This window comes from Monopterus albus, unplaced genomic scaffold (genome assembly GCF_001952655.1).
Source record: "Monopterus albus unplaced genomic scaffold, M_albus_1.0 scaffold235.1, whole genome shotgun sequence".
In the NCBI taxonomy this organism is placed as follows: Eukaryota; Metazoa; Chordata; class Actinopteri; order Synbranchiformes; family Synbranchidae; genus Monopterus; species Monopterus albus.
The window spans coordinates 494884-514296 of NW_018128115.1; the positions used below are offsets into that span (position 1 = coordinate 494884).

The following is a 19413-nucleotide window of genomic DNA, read 5'->3' on the forward strand; positions in this document are numbered from 1 at the left end:
AGTTACTTTACTATCAACACCTGGCAGATGAGCCCAGGGGAATTAGGGTTCACTGGGACGCAAGGATAGTTAAACAGAAATTAGATCTGAAGCCAGGAAGAGGAGAAAACTTCAGAGGTAGAACCATTACACACACACACACACACACACAACCAAACACTAGAAGAAACAGCTGCCAAGTAAAATAGCTGATTTCATGTACACACAGGCAGTGCCAGGTATTCCTCCTCCTCTAAAATGCTTGTGTGTGTGTGTCAAAGCACAGAGACTTAGATAACAGGAAAACAAGTCCAGGTGCAGTCTCAGGGTTGCCGAGATGACTGTTTGCAAGAAGCGTTGTGGGTTGTGCAAAGTGTCTGTTTCAGGACAAGGTCGCGCCAAGGATGAGACCGGACAAAGACTGAGGGACCAATGACGGGAGCGTTAAGTCTAAACCACAGCTTCTCCCCAACAGTTTTTGACCAATCAGATAGTAGCACCTTTTCATACAAATATTGTATACCGACAAGTTGAGGACAGTCTTTTCTGTTTATCCTAAACAGTGAAGATCCATGTGCACATGCTAATTTTGATACGTTAATGTATAATAAATTTCACAAAGTGAAATATATATCCTCTTATTAGTCTTCTCTTCTCAAATAAAAGAACTCTCCTCACACTCCCTGTTTTTGGTTCAACTCCGTCGCTTTAGACACCGCCGCAGTGCTCCACACAAAGCATTTGCTACAAGCTTTTTGATATTCCCGGTTGAGGAGAAGCACCATTATTACTGGATTCTTTCTGCAGTGTCCCTGAAGTCTGGCCCAGTAGTTCATCATTCACTGTTTCCGTCTCAGTTGTAGTGGAACTTCCCCCATCTAAACATGAAGAGCTGTGAACACTCCACAGCCTTAGTGCTTGAGCTTTTGTCAATTCCGGCTGTTTTGGAGGCCCCATACACAAAACTAACAGGACTCATCAGTGCCACAGATGCTTCCTAATCCTTCCCTGCTCAATGCCCAGTCGGACCCCACTAGGCATCTTATTATGTTTCCATCTTTGTCACACTTTGGGGGGGTTATGTTTTTGTGGGTGTTAGCTCATTTGTTTGTAAACAGTATAACTCAAAAAGTAATGAATGGATTTGGATGAGAGGTAGGGTATGGCCCACGGAACAATTAGACGATGCTGATCTGTAAGTGAGCCCCCTTGTGGCCAAAGTGTAGTGCTGCTGAGCGCTCCAAGCACATACAGAAACAAACCCCTGGGTCAGTGACAGCTGCCCATTCATTGTCAATGTAAACAGAGTGCCGTCACTCAGCCTGCATTATGCCGGTTAAAATATGGGGTTTATTTTAGAGTGTTACACATCTGTGTTACACGAGCCAGTCTGCTGAGGCAAGACAACCTCAGAAACAAGTCATCAGAGTGAAAGTGAAGAGTTAATACCAGAGGAAAGCTGGACAGTTAGTTTGGAGACTTTCTAACTCAGAAACCACTGACTGGTGCTTTCAGTTAGCCTGTAAAACTGCCTAGCCATAGCTGTCCCTTAATCATAAACTCTCATCCTCAAAATTTTGAGGATACATTTTAGGCTGTAATGCATCATGAAATAAAGACCTTAGAGTTAATACTCACTTATTACACCAGAGTAAGTAAATGGGTTTTACTGGTTCACACAGGAATAAATTCTCACTAACCTGGAGCCCATCCAGAAAACACAAAGAACAACTGGGCAGATGAAAGCCAGTTTTATTGATCAGGTAACATAAATAGGACAAATGTTTCACTGTACAAACAACCTGGAAACCAAAGTAAAGGTCACAGCAATAAATTAAACTCATGAAATGGACTAATAGACTCTTAGCTTGGAGTTGCGAGGACGACAGTGCTCTTCGATGGCTATTTACACACATTTTTAAAACATGTTTTTCATTTTCAGTAGTTTTAGCACACTCTTCAGTCCATATTCTTCTGTTTCACCACTTCAATAACTTCAGCATCAATAAAAAAAACTAAGAAAAGCAAAAAGCAGAGGCTGGTTTTTAAAAACCTGTAGTTGCATGTTACAACAGCATCGTCACAGCTATCAATGTTTAATACAAGTTCAGTATCAAATACTTCAGTCAGTTACAAAAATATCACACAGACACGGTTTTAATGAGCATCTTCAGTTCCTACACCATTGATAGGTCAGTGAACGCAGCAGCTGCCAACCCTCAGTTCGGCTCCTCAGACAGACCAGACCAATCAAAAAGACAAAAAACGGAGCTTTCGGTCACATTATGTCAGGGGTTTTCAAGCAGTGGTCCGTGGCCCCCCGGTGGTCCCTGACCATACCTTCAACAATGTACTGTAGTTTCACTGAAGGATTTTTTAAAACACATTTCCATGTATTGCTTATGGTTTGTGCAAATATATAACATTAGGAAAAGCCAGAGTGATTTTCAGCATTAAAATAGTGCCCATCCAGTTTATCCATCGCACAACAGTGGTCCCAAGATTATTTCTTGAATGGTGGTCCCTGGATCAGAATTAGTTGAAAACCCCCGCATTACGTGATCAACATGTTAAACTACAGCCCAGAATGAACTGAACCTCCATTCTGAAGTCAAGAGGACAATAAAGTCATCATAAAAAGGTCATGAAACAGCTACAATGCCAGCGCCATTTGCTGATGTACAGTATGTGATATGATCAAAAGCTCCAGAGCAGCAAGTGAATAGACCTTATGGTGAGACTTGCCAACTGTAAGATACTGTTCACCGGGAAACTTACAGACTTTCCCCAGGCTCTGAAAATGTTGAGAATATCAGTTTCCTACCTCGCTCCATCTGTGATAAACATAAACAGGTTGTCGTGAGTCAAATCTTAATTCAATAACTACACAGTAAAGCCGGAGCTGCACATCCAGCTGACAGTCCTCTGGTACAAACTAAATAAGAGCATCGCTCTAAACTAGAGAGCAAAATAAATCATCAGAAACCATCCCTGTTACCCGCTCCACCAAAAACAGAATCTGGGGTGGTTATGTGACCGTCGGGTTGAGAGCTGCTGAGCTGAACCTCCAGTCTCAGAGTCAGACCTGAGATCCACCGTGAGCCCTAATTCAGTTTCAGTTTCATGTGCGTACAATCACTCCAGTGCCGGACAGCAGGCGTCCACTGGAAGTGAAGAGGAGCCAAAATATAGCCATAATAAAACATCATCTGGACACAAATGCTGCAAGTTCTCCAGCATGTAGCCACCGACGCCCTGTGGCTACAGCTTTCATAGTCCAGCTGCGTCCACACACACATACAGACACACCCTTGCATTCGTCACTTACAGGGTCCGTACAGTGGCTTACATTCATTACCAGGAGACTTAGCCTAACCTTAACCAAAATCGACACTTGCTCTAACCATACATCTTGTCATTTATGTAGAATTCTATGAATTAAACGTGGGGTCCAGCCTTCAGTACCCACAAGGTCCCCTCAAACAGTGTGCTCCCAGTATATATAAACAAGGCCACACACGCGCTGCAGAACGACAAAAAATAAAACATGCAACAAAAACTCATGTAAACATTAAACAAACACCTGAGACTATTTTGTCATCACACTGCTACACTGAAAAGTGTGTTATGTGAACATGTTCCCCCAGTTTCATGATGCTGTTGCCACCCAGCCGCCCATTGCCATGGCAACCATTATCAGCAGCAAGGCGGTGACCTCCTTTCCCTCCATCACACCCATATGTCATACTTGATTTTTAACTACACGTGCATGCTATGACATGAAAGGTACTGCTCATATATGTACATACTAAATTAGGAATTTGTTTGTCCACCAGGGGGCAGACTAGAGGCAAACCATCGCTGGCAACACCAAAATGTCTTGATCTAAACTCTTCCTCCAAGTGCTGATTGCTCATAAGTTTACTTAATAATATTAGGATCAATACATTTGTCCACAAAGAGGCCAATCAGAGCCAAATCATCTTTATCAAAACATAAAGCAGCAAGAAATTACTTAAATTGTCATTCACTGTGTGACCTCAAAAATCATTGAAAAAACAAAACATCTTAAACAAAGGTCCATGCACCACTTTTTAACAATCTAGTAAGTGGCCCTTGTGTTATAGGGGCACTCTGGGATTTCCATAAAGTTTTGGTGACTTAAAAAAAGATTTAAAACAAAGGCCCAATTGTTGCCAGAGAGCTGGAGATATCCTCAAGTTTAGCCCTAATAAAACTCCAAACTCAATTTCCTACAACTGGATAATCTTTCATCAGGGCCTCCCTTTCAGGTGTCATCTTTCATCAACCGGCAACACAAAAGCAAAAGTGCAATGAACTGATTAAACACTGTCAATCTGCATTAATGTAACCTACTGAAGTCACTACATTATTACCCACATAAGTATCTGAGACTAAGAGTTAGCACATCATTGGCTAACTATCTTATTTGTGGAGTTACAGGTTATTGTCAAGACTAAAACATCAAATGTGTGGGAGTCGACCCTTGATGCTATGAGAATTTAGGCTAACATTAGCAGCTCTGTCCTGATCTCTACTGGATTTGGGGATATTTACACTACTGTAACTCCAGTCAGCATGAGTTACGTTAGACTGATCTTACATGTCTCCTCCTTATACTTATAACAGCAGGGATAACTAGCTCTTTGTGGCTTTAGTTTCAGTCTATTAGCATTATCCATCCATTAACTATACCACTTATTCCAGCTGACACTAGGCAAGAGACAGGGTCCACCCTGGACAGGTTGCCAGTCTGTCACAGGGCTGACATCTACAGCTCACATGCTCATATTCACTTCTACAGGCAAATTAGAGTCACTAGTCAACCTGAGCTGCATGTCTTTGGACATTGGGAGGAAGGCGGAGCACCCAGAGAGAACCCATGCAGGCACAGGGAGAACAAGCAGACCCCACTCTCTCCTCAAACCTGGAACCTTCTTGCCATGAGGTGTCAGCACTAACCACTGTTCCACTGTGCCACCATGTATGCAGCCATCAAGTGCAAATATAAGACCCCAAAAGTCATTTTAAAACAGAATTTTCAACCAACTCAAGGAGACAAGCATTAGCTTCTGCAACTAGCTAGCTACAGCTACCATGCCAGCGATGGTTGTCATTTCAATGGACCAAAATTGTTTGACAGATTGAAACAACAAACCGCTTTTGCCTACTGCTGTCTGAAATTAAGGACCATTGTTTCTAAAATTATTATGAATTTGGATGGTAAATCTGGCAGTTATCACTGTAACACTGTCAAAATGATGACTGACACTCATAGCAACTGTAAGTAAGCAAATCGCTGATTTCTGAGGATGCACACAACACTGAAAAACTGTTAAGTGTGGTATCCATCATGCACACGCAATCAAGTATATGAGCTTTAAACATTTAGTCCTCACACTGTATCAGACATGAACCATGGACACAGAAAATACCAGGCTCTGAATAGATGGCAAGTGAAAATTGCATATGAAACTCTTCAAAGTTGATTTTTATATAAAAGAATTAAAGCCTTAAATTTGCAGAAGAAGTAAATCAAATCTCAGCAGTATGGCCCTTTGAAGTAAAGGTTATCACCATTTTTCTTCCAAAAATCTATTCTGTGCATGCACCAGGGGTTTTGGTTGGGGGGAAGGTTAAGGTGTGCATGAGCACGCATGTGTAGAACGGATAGGGCAGCTGAAACACATCGGGCAATGACAGCCCCAAAGAACAAGCATCGGCTGACGTATCAGACACCATGAGATTCATGGGAAAGTGTTCCGAAAATCAGATCATCAGAGCTGCATCAGAAACCATTAGCCTAGCTCCCTCAAAGGAGAGAGAGAAATCCTCCTTCCAACTCTTCAGTCTGGTTTCATCTGAGCCAAAAATTTGTCTTTGAAATGTTTGGTTCTACAGTCTTGGCAATGTAGTGATGACTCACAGGCAGGTTGGTGAACTACTTAAGCTTGTGCTAACCTGCTAGCCAGCTGAGATCATACTAGTATTACTCAGTGACATTTTCTCTCTTAATTGAATACATTAAGTTACTGAAGTGGGTAAAAACTCTGAGCTAATGAGCATGAAGCAAGCTAATTGACATTTAGTGGCTTAGCTAATGAAACTGCTAACAGGACATGAAGATTCCATAGCTTATTAAAATATTATCAGCCTGATGTCCTGTCTCCAACTGTGTAAACCATGCTCCTCTGTTGTGACTAAGTTTATGCTCTCACAGCTTCAACAAAATGTGACGCTGACCCACGGCTAATAAGCCATGCTAGCTTCATCCATTTTGGAATCTTTGGGCCACTCAAAGCTCAGCTCTGTCAGAATTGTCTGCTCTTTGTCAACAATGCAAAGTTATGGGTCAAAATTTACCAAAGTTGAAATCTGCACTAAAGATCTGTTAGGTTTCCTTTGCCTTTGCTAGCTGTCCTGCTAGTCACCAATCCATCCTGGAACCAACTGGATTTCAATTTTTCTTGACTATGCTGACATTTGTAGAGGATGAGAAAGACACACAATTCATATTCCTTCTAAACGCAGACATTTTGGAACTAAGGTGAGGGAAAACATTTTCTTGAACTAATTCTACAGTAGACTCAACTGTTTTGAGAGGTTAGCCTGATGTTGCTGTGTTTTTGGTTAACTGGTCATGTTGTTGAACCCTTGATGATGCAGGTTCAGGGGACAATAAGCTACCAGACACACACACACACACACACACACACACACACACATACAGACAATGCACACTTTAAAACACAAAGACAAAAACCATTTTCCCTTGAGAGTCCTGACAGCATCAGGCATTGAGGGTAGACCGTCTGGAAGAAAAGCGCTGCACTTCCATCTACCTCAGCACAAACTGCGTGACTGAACGTATCAGTGCATCTTCACAGAGTTCTGAACGAAAAGAGTTTTGATTGCTCGACCTACACCAACACAAACATCCTCATTCCCCGACAGGTATTCATGATTTAAGGTAGTTCAGGTGAAATCAAAACCAAGAAAAAAAAGCATGCTCGAGTTGAGTCCGGGGGTTCGGTGGTGGAGGAGCAGTCCGACTGAAGCAGAGAGCCAAAAACATTCATCCAGCAGGCAGAAGGATGTGCTGCCAGGACCAGGGTGGAAATCGCATGAGTTCATAGACCCCAACAGTCCTGCAATAAGTGGCATTATCTGAAGTGGCGACGTTAATCTAGACAGCACTTTTATCAACATGCGGCAAAAGCGTGACAGGTCAATGAATGTACCTGCAAATTCCACGACCCACAGGTTTCACCAAAAAAAGAGAAAACAGCAAAGTAGGGGAAGGAGATTGCAATGCGTCTGCGTAAGTGACATTTCTACAACGATGGGAGGTGGCAGTTGGAGAGTTATTTGGCACTCGGATGTTGGAAGATGGTGGCAATGGCAAGGGTTTGTTTAGAGGCTTCCACCGGGCTGAGGAACAACACACTGTCACCATCAGCTTTGACCCCTCGAAAGGTTGAGTGTTGGTGACCAGCAGTGGGATCAGGAGTCAAGACACGAGTGCAAACAAATGAAATCCAGCCCAGACACAGTTTTCCAAACCCTGCCACCCACCCCCAGAGGAAAAAAATTGGCTTTGTAGTTATGTACAGTGATTTTCTGTGAAGACAGTCTGATGTTCATCAGGTTTCCACAGATGTGCAGGAGCGGATGGTGGCGACCCAGCGCCAAAGTCAAAAGTCAGGGTCGAGTCTTCAATCTGGGATGGGGTGGAGCTAACCGTGTGAGTCTAGGAGTGTTGTGTGTGGTGATTCTCCAGTCAGCTTTATTTTTAGTTGTTGTGTGGGTGTGAACTCTCAAGTAGCTCCTCCCTCTAGCTCTGCCCCAAGCTACTGGCGGACCTCGTTGGCAATCAGACTGTCCTCCCCAGACTGGAAATCCGCCTCGTTGATGCTGTTCCCACCATTCAGCATCTCCTCGTCCTGGGTTGACCCTCGGTCCTCCTCGCCGCTCCCGCCACCCGGCTCATCTGAGTTTGGGTCTTGGAGCACCTGGGCAATGTACATCTGCTGCTGCTGCTGCTGCTGCTGGACCACACAAAGGCACAAGAATAACCAGTAGGGGGAGACAAATCCTGACAGCATTAACAAGCTCCGCCAAGGTCTATGCTATTAAAATCATTAAAATCTTAATGGGGGCCAGGTATTAAACCTCAAGCGTTTACTGGGAGTGACTAAAATGAGTCCAAAGATTATGTGCCAAAAGCTGTCACCAAATGCCAGGCCACAGTAATAATAATAACACTGTAGTTGACTACATCTTTGATCACATAGTCCTTCAGTGAAATCATCTCGTCAGATTTATAATCCTAAAAATAAGGTAGCTAAACTCAAAGGCCCAAAAGAAAGATTTCCATTTTATATGCACAACATAACTTAATATATTCTCTGCCAATGTGATAACTTGTATGTTAGCTAGCAAGTGAACAGGTTAACTGTAGCTTGGCCACTATGCACAGAAAGAACCATGGTAGCTCAGCGTTATATCGGTCTTTACACCTTCGTGATCACAAAGCATAAACCTTAGTGAGCAGGTTAATCATAGCTCAGTGTTGTTCTGTTTCCTATTCACAGCTCAAGACATTACAAGCAAACTACAGCTAGACTCCAGTTACTGATGTAATCCGATCAAAAACTCCATAATGAAAGACCAGGTGCACCTTAGTTGAGATTGTTTAGCCAAAAACTAGAGCTAGTTCAGTGGCAACAAACTGGAAACAAGAGTTAGAGCTCCTTTGTTAACAGCATATTAAAGTCAAAGGCAAAAGCAAACTTAAGAATTAAAGCTCCTCTGCTAGTAAGTTAATACACTCAAAAGCAGGGTCAATTTATAAGCAAGCAAGCAAATCTGACAGCACTAGTTAAATCCACTCACCCGAGATTTGGTGGTGGGGGAGGACGACGGACGACCTGGACGTCCGTTCTCGACGGCGTCCACATCGTTCTCCTTGGTGTCGATCTGAGACAAAGACACAATGAAAGTGTCCTGAACAGCAACACTTCATGCACATTTTGGTCGAGCCTTTATTTAAAATGTAGCCGTACCTTGTAGTTGTGAGCACTGAGGTACTTGAAGTGTCCGAAGCAGACGTGAGACAAACAGACCACGATGGTGACGATCAGCACCACTAGAGTGAACATGGAGGTCGGCGTCTTAAAGCCTGACAGCATATTAGGGTTATTTAACTTTCAGCAACTACATGTTGCTATCACACACAAACGTGGCACAAAAGTATTTTTGCCTTGTCTTTTATCTTGATTAGGATTTCGCTGAACCAGCTGCAGAGCTGGCCTGAGCTTGTCTCAACATTCGACTTTAACTTGCCCTAACTAATTGATTTGGACTTGTTCTGACTGACATGATTCCATGTCCTGGGGTGGAATCAAATCAGCCCCCCAGGTGGAGTTGGAAAGCATCACTTGGGAGAGTGATGTCTGGGCGGGCCTGCTGGACCTGCTGCCTTTGTGACCCGAATTCAGTTAAACAGAAGAAAAGAGCTGGATGGACTCGATTTGGTCTTGTTTTAAATGACTTCACCTGTGACTTGGTCTACTGACTTGAATGCATTGCGATATAGACTCCACCTGACTGACTTGATAATGACTGAGTAGAAAAGGAGGTTTGTCAGTTGAAGCAGCAGGGGACAGGGCTTACCGGTGCGTACGGTGGAGAAGAAGAGTAGCCAGAAGAGGCAGAGGATGGGCGCAGCCACCACCTGGGTAACAGCTCCAGAGTGGATCTTCTTGTCCAGTTTGGAGGGCAGGTAGGCGTAGTACATGTTATATCGGTCCACCAGGTGTTTCAGCAGCATGTACATCAGACCTGCAAGGGAACAGGTGAGCTGCTGATTCAGGACTTCATTTACCAGAAGAAGGTTGTCGGTGCTGATTTGAGACTTGACATGGACTTGGACTTGTCTCGACTGACCGACATTTAATTTGGAGCTCATTCACACTTGACCTAGACTTGTTTTAACTGACTCACTTTTGACTTGACTTGCTTCAGACTGACTCACGACTTGACACTTACAGTGGGTACGGAAAGTATTCAGACCCCCTTAAATGTTTCACTCTTTGTTATATTGCAGCCATATGCTAAAATCATTTAAGTTTTTTCCTCATTAATGTACACACAGCACCCCATATTGACAGAAAAACACAGAATGTTTGACATTTTAGCAGATTTATTAAAAAAGAAAAACTGAAATATCACATGGTCATAAGTATTCAGACCCTTTGCTCAGTATTTAGTAGAAGCACCCTTTTGAGCTAATACAGCCATGAGTCTTTTTGGGAATGATGCAACAAGTTTTTCACACCTGCATTTGGGGATCCTCTGCCATTCCTCCTTGCAGATCCTCTCCAGTTCTGTCAGGTTGGATGGTCAACGTTGGTGGACAGCCATTTTCAGGTCTCTCCAGAGATGCTCAATTGGGTTTAAGTCAGGGCTCTGGCTGGACCATTCAAGAACAGTCACGGAGTTATTGTGAAGCCGCTCCTTCGTTATTTTAGCTGTGTGCTTAGGGTCATTGTCTTGTTGGAAGGTGAACCTTCGGCCCAGTCTGAGGTCCCGAGCACTCTGGAGAAGGTTTTCGTCCAGGATATCCCTGTACTTGGCCGCATTCATCCTTCCCTCGATTGCATTAATGAATTGATTGAATTAAGGCCAAAAAGTTCTATCTTGGTCTCATCAGACCAGAGAATCTTGTTTCTCACCATCTTGGAGTCCTTCAGGTGTTTTTTTAGCAAGCTCCATGCAGGCTTTCCTGTGTCTTGCACTGAGGAGAGGCTTCTGTCGGGGCACTCTGCCCTAAAGCCCCGACTGGTGGAGGGCTGCCGTGATGGGTGACTTTTTACAACTTTCTCCCATCTCCCGACTGCATCTCTGGAGCTCAGCCACAGTCATCTTTGGGTTCTTCTGTACCTCTCTCACCAAGGCTCTTCTCCCCTGATAGCTCAGTTTGGCCGGACGGCCAGCTCTAGGAAGGGCTGTGGTCGTCCCAAACGTCTTCCATTTAAGGATTATGGAGGCCACTGTGCTCTTAGGAACCTTAAGTGCAGCAGAAATTTTTTTGTAACCTTGGCCATATCTGTGCCTTGCCACAATTCTGTCTGTGAGCTCTTCAGGCAGTTCCTTTGACTTCATGATTCTCATTTGCTCTGACATGCACTGTGAGCTGTAGGGTCTTATATAGACAGGTGTGTGGCTTTTCCTAATCACGTCCAATCAGTATAATCAAACACAGTTGGACTCAAATGAAGGTGTAGAACCATCTCAGGGATGATCAGAAGAAATGGACAGCACCTAAGTTAAATATATGAGTGTCACAGCAAAGGGTCTGAATACTTATGACCATGTGATATTTCAGTTTTTCTTTTTTAATAAATCTGCAAAAATGTCAAACATTCTGTGTTTTTCTGTCAATATGGGGTGCTGTGTGTACATTAATGAGGAAAAAAATGAACTTAAATGATTTTAGCATATGGCTGCAATATAACAAAGAGTGAAACATTTAAGGGGGTCTGAATACTTTCCGTACCCACTGTATGATGGGAGCTGTCTCAACAGATTTGATTTAAACTTGTCACTGTCTCGTCTGATTTGCCATAAAGGTCTTGAAACAGGTCTGGATAATTAATACTTCAGTGATGATGCTGACTCTGTCTAGTAATACCATATAAAAGTACTGAATACAGATCCTGTAGTAGTAGCCTTGCAGCCTAGGGGCTGTGCAGTGGACACTGACCAAAGGGGACGATGATGGGACAGGTTATGCTGTAGGCCATCACCACCGTGAAGACGTTCATCATCCAGGCGTATGCTGCTCCGAACTGGAACTCGTAGGCCTGGTGCTGGAGGGAGGACACACAACGTTTAGTGAGTACAGTCACAGCAGCGCCCCCATAGGGTGACGTGCTCATTAATCCTAGACAATTAAACTGTCTCTGGGGAGAGAACTTTGCTACTATTGGATTCAGCTGTCTGACGAAGACAGTAAGGGACTCCCAGGTGTTTAGTCAGAAACGACAAGGGTGTCAAGACCACACGACTCCCATACGTCTTCACAGGGACAATAATGGACTCCTAGGTGTCCACGCAGAGACAATGAGTCCACAGAGAAGCAATGATGGACTTGGTCTTGTTTATCAGACACTTGGTGAATTTTATTGTATTACTACAAACTGATCTCCGCGTCCCCTTGGTTGGAGTCCATCCTTCTCACCCTCTTGACATTGCGGCGGTCAGCAGCGGAACGAGCCAGGCACAGCCGGATCATGTACATCAGCAGCCCAGGGATCCTCAGTAGGTCCATGGCGTTCCCGATAAACGCCGAGGCAATGACATAGTTGACGAAGAACGCTCCGTTATCTGGCAGGAAGACGCACCTGTCAGGGATCCAGCACAGCAGTGTCTTACTGACTGATCCGTTACTGATCATTTACATACTTTTCACAACAAACTGTGGAGGTTAATAAAATTAAATACACTTAATTGAATTTTATTTGACTGTTTATTGGGATTTGTTACATTTTTACCAGGAAAGTCAATTTAGATTTTTATATTAAAATGAAAATGCCACTGAAAATCATTTTAACTTTTTAACTATTGTAGTGAATGTGAAATTTGTTTAGCCTTTTTTAATATTTACAAAATCACAAATTGATAAAGTAATTATATTGTGATGATTTGTAATTTTATTTTTGCCAGGCATTACACTCATTTTTTTTAAATGTACTTTTAAATCATATGCACACTGATGGAAAATGAAATTTCAATTTGATTAAATGATTTCATTTCACTAACTCTGGAATAACCTATGATGAATGTAAGTATTTCAGCGTAAATCGTGATGACCAGTAGGAGCATTAAACCGCAGGACGTCATGAGAAACATACTCACTCAAATCTGACTGCAGCATCAGCCAAGAACTTTCTGTCAAAGAGCCAGCGGAAGAAAACATCCAGGCTGCAAAGCAGATAGAGATCATTTAGGGAGGATAGCACAGGTCAAAGGTCACTCAGGACACTTACAGTCCACCAGATTTTATCACCTGCTGAGTCCAAGAGATGGCAGCAGCAGCACCATGAAGATCAGGAAGGTGTAACACTTGTGCATCGTCGTTCTGTTCTCTCCAGACCTGCAGGCGAACAGATTGAATCAGGGTCTTGTCAGAACACAGGGACAGGTCCAAGCTGTCTCTGGTGATACTGCGCTTGTACTTGATTTAAAACTGAGTAATGTGAGACTTTACTTCGACTTGCCCCAAAGGTTTTAATAACAGTTCTGTGTGCTGGCATTAATACTGTAATACAGTTCTGGTGTTGTATCATAGTGCTAGTGAAGAGGAAGGTGAGGAGGAATCAGCAGGTACCTGGTCCAGTGAGCCTCAAAGAAGGCAGAGTAGTAGACGATGGTGGGCAACAGAGCAGAGAAAGCCCAGAGAAGCAGGGTGGGAATAAACTGAGTGAGGATGGGACTCTGTACAAAAGAACACACACACACACACACACACAGTCAGCGCAGCCCCACTGCAGATCTGCTCAGTTTGACTAGAGACTCAGCTGTGGTGTCCTACAGTAAGGTTCTCCACAGGCTTGGTGACGTTGAACTTGTCCATGGTGGAGATGATTATGGCGGGCGTGGTCAGGAAGAAGAGGAGGATGAAGAGAATGCAGTTGATGACGAAGCAGCGGATCCACCAGGAGATCCCGCCCAGCGACAGGTGCTCCCTGCAAGATGAAACCAAGACACAACATCAGCTGATCTCAAAGGGTGCGTCGGTGTGGAGTTTGGTGAGGTTTTAGGTGAGTGGAGCCTGTGGACATACCAGCGGACGTTCTGTGGGTCGGGCGCATACGAAACACTCCAGTTATAGACGTGAAGAACCTCGCTAAACTGCGAGGAACGTGGCTCCTGCTGACACCGACAACCTTGAACCTGACAGGCGTTAAAATCCTTCAAAATACTGCCAAAGTAGAGGGGGTTGGGCCAAAGAGAGGGGCAGAGTCAGAGAGGGGCGACCAGTGTAAACGTAATCTATGAAAATACTCAATGGGTTGTTAACTAACAGAAACAAGAGAAAATCTAATGTAACCTCTGAGACAACAACACCAAACTGACAAAATAACTAGTTTCTGTTTTAACATAAAGTTGGTCATCTTTGGTGCTGATGACAATCAGGGGGAGGGGTCAGGTGTGGGGCGGGGCTTACATGGCGGTCATGGCCTCATTCTGAAAGGTGACAAAGGCCATGCCCAGCGGTTTGGTGTGGACCTTCTCCTTCTCCTTCCTGTACTCCTCCTTCAGTTTGGCCTCCCTCTTGGTGTAGTAGCTGACGGCCTCCTCCTGCAGGACAAAGTGTTAGCAGGCTAACGTTTAGTAGGTCACTATTAATGCTAATTTTCCGCTGAGGCTAATGAACTTCATCCTTTTTAAAGTTGTGTATGTTGTGGTCAACTCTAATAAAAACCTTGACCTGCTGGTGGTTTGTCAAACTCATTCAGGTCATGAAAAGACAAATGTTTGTCTTAAATTTCATGTCAGCCAGCAGATGTCGAGATATTTCAGTGTGGACCAAACCATAGTGAGATGGTAAAGCAGCGATAACACTCTTCCACTTAGAACATGGAACTGTGAGGAAATGTGAAACTGCTGCGTTTACATAGAAAACTGTTATTAAAAGGTGCTTTAAAGTGGCTGTGCATTAGAGTAAATACGACCTCAGTGTCACACAACATGCACAGACCATAGCAAAACACTTCAAAATACGACGACAACGATTTAAGTAATCATCACTACTGTATGTCTGATCTAAAGATCAGCCTTCAGGTCGAGCACTAGTCAGGGCTAGCACACTGTGGCTCTCTGCACAGGCCATATCTGAACACGAGAGATTATAAAACCCACAAATACACAGAGACCAATTAAGCATTTCCAGATTGCTATGGCCACATAACATAGCTCCCACAGGGATGAAACAGGCAGCACATGTGGCTCAGCACAGCTGCAGCACCCACCTCCTCGCAGCCAGCGATGGCACAGCAGCAGAGGTGTCCACAGGGTTTGGGGTTGATCATGGTGGGAATGTGTTCCTTCGCCATCAGGTCAGTGAAGAACTTCTTGCTGCGCTCCGTCTTCTTCCTGCAAAGCACAAACACAAAGAGTGGTTCAGCTGTGGGCGTCTGACACTGGTGCCCCCGGTCATACCAGGAACAACCGTAACCCGTATCAGTCCACTACGGACAACTGTCACTGGATCACCATGTGACTAAAGAAAACTTATCAACAGGACACTCGGGCAGGTTGTGCAGCCTCCCCTCCTCTAGGTTCTCGCTGGGTCTATGGAGGCTTGTTCTGCAGGGACATCGGAGATGACGTGATCCTCAGGAAGTGGACTGAGTCAGATCAACCTGTGTTTCGTGTCTGTGAGTTAGGGTTGCAGTGGTATACTGGTTTTACCTATGCACATTTCTTCCCCGACGGCCTGTCAAACTGTTAACGTACTAATGGAACATACTGCAACATGTTTCTGCACCTACTAATACTTTTAATACTTTAAGTACATTTTTGTGTTAATTCTAACTTTTACTTAACATTATTGATGCAGGAACATTTAGTGTGGTAGTAGTACTTTTACTTGATGTCAATACTTCCTCTGCTACCATTGCTAACATGCAACCTAACAGGCTTTAGTTATATAACATGTTATAGTTGTATGTATGCTGTTGTTTTAATATCATCTTAACAACTCTGTTTATTCGTCAGGCTCAGTCTCGGGCTGCAGTCCAGCTCAGTCAGCTGGCACCGTCACATTGTTCTGAGGGTCACTGTAGCTGATAATAATAGTAGCCGTCATACAGGGAACATCCCACACAACCTGTCGCTCAGGAGGAAGGCTGCAAAAACCATCTGCAACTCCTACAAAGTCATTTCCTTCAGTATGTCAGGTAACAAGCTAAAGGGTATCCCAGCATGCACGGGGCCCGGGCGCTCTCACCTCTCAGCGCTCAGAGCCATCAGTTTGGCCACATTGTAGCAGATGCGAGCCTCCAGCACCGTGCAGTTCTCATACGCCTGTCTGGAAATGAGACGGAGCAGGGAAACATGTTCCTGGAAGACTTTCTTCAGTCACAACAGCATGATATGCAAATATATTACATCATAAAAAACTTCTGAGTGGCTTTATTTTGATCAGCTGTGCAAACTTACTCAAAGTGCTGCTTGATCTGACTCTCCTCGGCATATTTAGAGATGCCGTTAATGAATAAAGTGCGTTTCACCTGCATGAGACAACAGCAACAACACAGTGAGATGTTTTGCTCAGCCTCTTAGTCAACTCATGTTTCCTGAGCCTTTGGTTTTCCTACCAGGTCGTCCTCCTTGTAGTGCATCTTGGACGTGTGCCTCCTCATGCTGTAGACAGTCAGCAGCAGATACATGAAGGCAAACGAAGTGTGGAGCCACAGCAGATTTGTCCTGGAAACAACAAACCGGATTTACACACAAATCCCCGACACTTTAATTGTTAATGTCCACGCCCAGCTACAGCTGCACAGATGTCAGACCCCACCGCGCCGGTTGTGTCCCGATCCTCGAGCTGCTGCCTTCTGCCAAGCAACTCACAATCCAGCCTATATGATAACTGAACTTTAAAGACCAGTGTCCTGATCCGAATCAAAGTTTAACTGGCGAGGGTACGCCGGTTGTGTCCCGATCCTTGAGCTGCTGCATTCTGCCAAGCAACTCACAATCAGAGAAGAAAAACTGAAGCTGAGACTAAAACAAGTCAAACTGCAACTGAAACAGCAGCATGTTAAATTTGTTTTGTGGAGCAGCAACAGAAAAAGAGTGCAGGCCAGCCTATATGATAACTGAACTAAAGACCAGTGTCCTGGTCCGAATCAAAGTTTAACTGGCGAGGGTGAAGTGGTGAGATCCTGTGGACAGAGGACATCTCACTCTGGTTGAACAGCTACAGAGTGCAGTGTCTTCCCTCACAAACGATCTCTGGCTGAGTCCAGACGCCGGCTGCATCAACGCTCTAACCTGACAACCTGGTGGAGGAGTGAATGAAATGACTCGGCACAAACCCGCGTGCACTCACCCAGATTTCAGGTTGGCTATAGTGGTGCGTCCGAAGCTGTAGGCGTTATTTTCTGGAATAAACAAACACAAGTCAGATGAACTTCAGGAAATATTTGTGTTCAACAACATGAAATTCTGTGGTTTCTCCCAGAAAAACGCTGATGTATTGTGTTTGGGTCCTTTTACTGGGTTTTGTTTTGTAAAGAGAAACTCCATCATCAGTTGTTTCACAGCAGCCATGTTATAGTGAAATGAATAAAGGAAAGCTAATGATGGTAAACGAGTGAAACACAGTGACAGCACTAAAGTAGCTTCACTACATCCACTCATACGTCTACTGCACCACAGTTTGCAGACCAGAAAAACTAAACAGCATCAAAAACATGTCAACCAGTTTTAAGTGAAAATCAGTTTTTCAGTATTTTTGAAAATGAAGTTGTACCTTTCATAATTCCAGTACCTCACCTTATTTGTTCGTGTTACAAACTGCACGCATGAAAAAGCAGCTGATACCTTCACCGCTGTCACACACTGCTTCACTTGTGTTGACAAAGGGTTTATTAGATATTTATAATCAAACACCACAGAAACTCCACAGTGAAAATGAAGTGATGCTGACAGTTTCATTCTCCTGGTGTCACTACAGAAACAGGTGCTCAGGCTGAATCCAGGCTCAGCTGATGCCACCGTCTACCGTCAGACACGCACACAGAGCTACACACATGCTACAGCTCTCGTTTTGCTGCCATTACCTTCTTTAGAAGGAGGTCCAGGCACTCCTTGGCTTATGAAAGCATCTGCTCTGATAATTCTGACTACAACCAACCAGACACAAGGTGAGAACACTGTGAGAGTCTGCAGGCTTCATCCAGCTGCAGAGCACACTTGTCTGAAGTGACACGTGGCCCTGGGCAGGGTGTTGGTGTTCTTACCCAGCAGGTCTCCAGAGAAGTTGACGGGCAGGACGATGCCGACAGAGAGGACCCCGACCACGACCAGCAGACCGATGATGTGGCGCTGGAAAGACAGGTAGTGAACAGCGTCCTCGCCGCACTTCTCCCGGATCTCCTCATCCCTGCAGGAAGACGAGGGCGAGTTAGGAGGAAAGCACTGGTTCAGAAAGGTGTCTGATTGTGGGTGTGAACAACAGGACGTTCAAACTGAGCCTTCTGCTGTGGAGTCACCTGACTTCCCCCCAGCAGAGCCAACCTGGCCAGCTGTGTCAAGCCCTTTGTACACTGCCTCTTCACTGCAGGATTCTGGGGGGTGTGACACCACACTGCTCTGTAAGAGGCACGAACCTGGGCTGAGAGGCCACTGTTGACCTGCATCATGCAGCACTGAACACAGGAACATTTGGTACAAGCCAATTCTCTCGTTCTATCACTCCTTGCTCTTCGATCCTCGCTCAACCTGGAAGTCGTTCTGGTTGAGCGAGGATTGAGGACGTCCCAGAACTCTTACATCTGCCCCGAGGAGCCAGGAGCGAGGATACAGGGCAGCATCCTTTGCAGACGTCTTTTATGGAGATGTGAAAAATTGCTGCTTTTCTAAAGTGCCAGCTGGCTTCAAGCCTGGATCAATGTTTTCCTGGAGAAAGGTGACAGCGACAGTTTCAGACAAACATGGCTGCCTCCTCTCTGACCATCACACTGTCCACAGAGGACTCCAGCTCAAAAAGCATGAAAATGTCAAGTGAAGTCAATCAGAAGCACATGAAAAGAGACAGACAGGAAGATGCATCCAGCTTCTGTATTATACAGCAAAGTTACATGAGATGCACGACACCTTTCCTCTGTTGTTCTGCTGTGAACAGTGTGGATGCAACATGTCTGTCAGCAGATGTAAAACATCTGATGTTTGTCCTGTGACGAAGACAAGCTGCACCTGGAGATGAAGTGGGTACTCACTTTATTCTGAAGATGGCCGTCAGCCACGAGCAGAAGCCCTGAAACACAAACCACAACAAGAATCAGATGCAGGTTCACTGAACAGTCACCACTGTTCCAGATGTTTGTAAAGCAGACACCGACCTGTGTCCACGCTCCGACCATCACACATGCCACGGAAAGTGGACTGAGGCCGGGAGCGTGGACTGAGGCCTGGACTGATGTAAAGAGGAAGTACAATGTCCATCCATCCATTTTCCTCTGCTTATCTGGGACCGGGTCGCGGGGGCAGCAGTCTAAGCAAAGATGCCCAGACTTCCCTCTCTCCAGACACTTCTTCCAGCTCCTCCAGCCGAGAGACATAGTCCCTCCAACGGGTCCTGGGTCTTCACCGGAGCCTCCTCCCGGTGGGACATGC

General features: G+C 44.7%; 1 protein-coding gene across 4 annotated transcripts in view; it reads right to left on the reverse strand.

The window, feature by feature from the left end:
* Nucleotides 1-4908: 4908 nt before the first annotated feature.
* Nucleotides 4909-19413, reverse strand: part of LOC109971764 (CSC1-like protein 2) — a 24843-nt gene continuing 10338 nt past the window's right edge. For 2 of the 4 annotated variants that reach the window (XM_020620220.1, XM_020620217.1), the window contains exons 5-23: nt 19017-19054; nt 18039-18181; nt 17126-17177; nt 16389-16497; nt 16231-16301; nt 16019-16099; nt 15039-15162; nt 14234-14367; nt 13850-13987; nt 13598-13751; nt 13394-13500; nt 13073-13159; nt 12922-12987; nt 12245-12407; nt 11768-11873; nt 9676-9843; nt 9066-9181; nt 8896-8979; nt 4909-8048 (exon numbers count right to left, since the gene is read on the reverse strand). In XM_020620220.1, coding sequence (XP_020475876.1) covers nt 7851-8048; nt 8896-8979; nt 9066-9181; nt 9676-9843; nt 11768-11873; nt 12245-12407; nt 12922-12987; nt 13073-13159; nt 13394-13500; nt 13598-13751; nt 13850-13987; nt 14234-14367; nt 15039-15162; nt 16019-16099; nt 16231-16301; nt 16389-16497; nt 17126-17177; nt 18039-18181; nt 19017-19054 — 2139 coding nt within the window. In that variant the 3' untranslated portion in view covers nt 4909-7850. The remainder of the gene's footprint in view (nt 8049-8895; nt 8980-9065; nt 9182-9675; nt 9844-11767; nt 11874-12244; nt 12408-12921; nt 12988-13072; nt 13160-13393; nt 13501-13597; nt 13752-13849; nt 13988-14233; nt 14368-15038; nt 15163-16018; nt 16100-16230; nt 16302-16388; nt 16498-17125; nt 17178-18038; nt 18182-19016; nt 19055-19413) is intronic. The other 2 variants (XM_020620219.1, XM_020620218.1) reach the window with 2 other exon arrangements.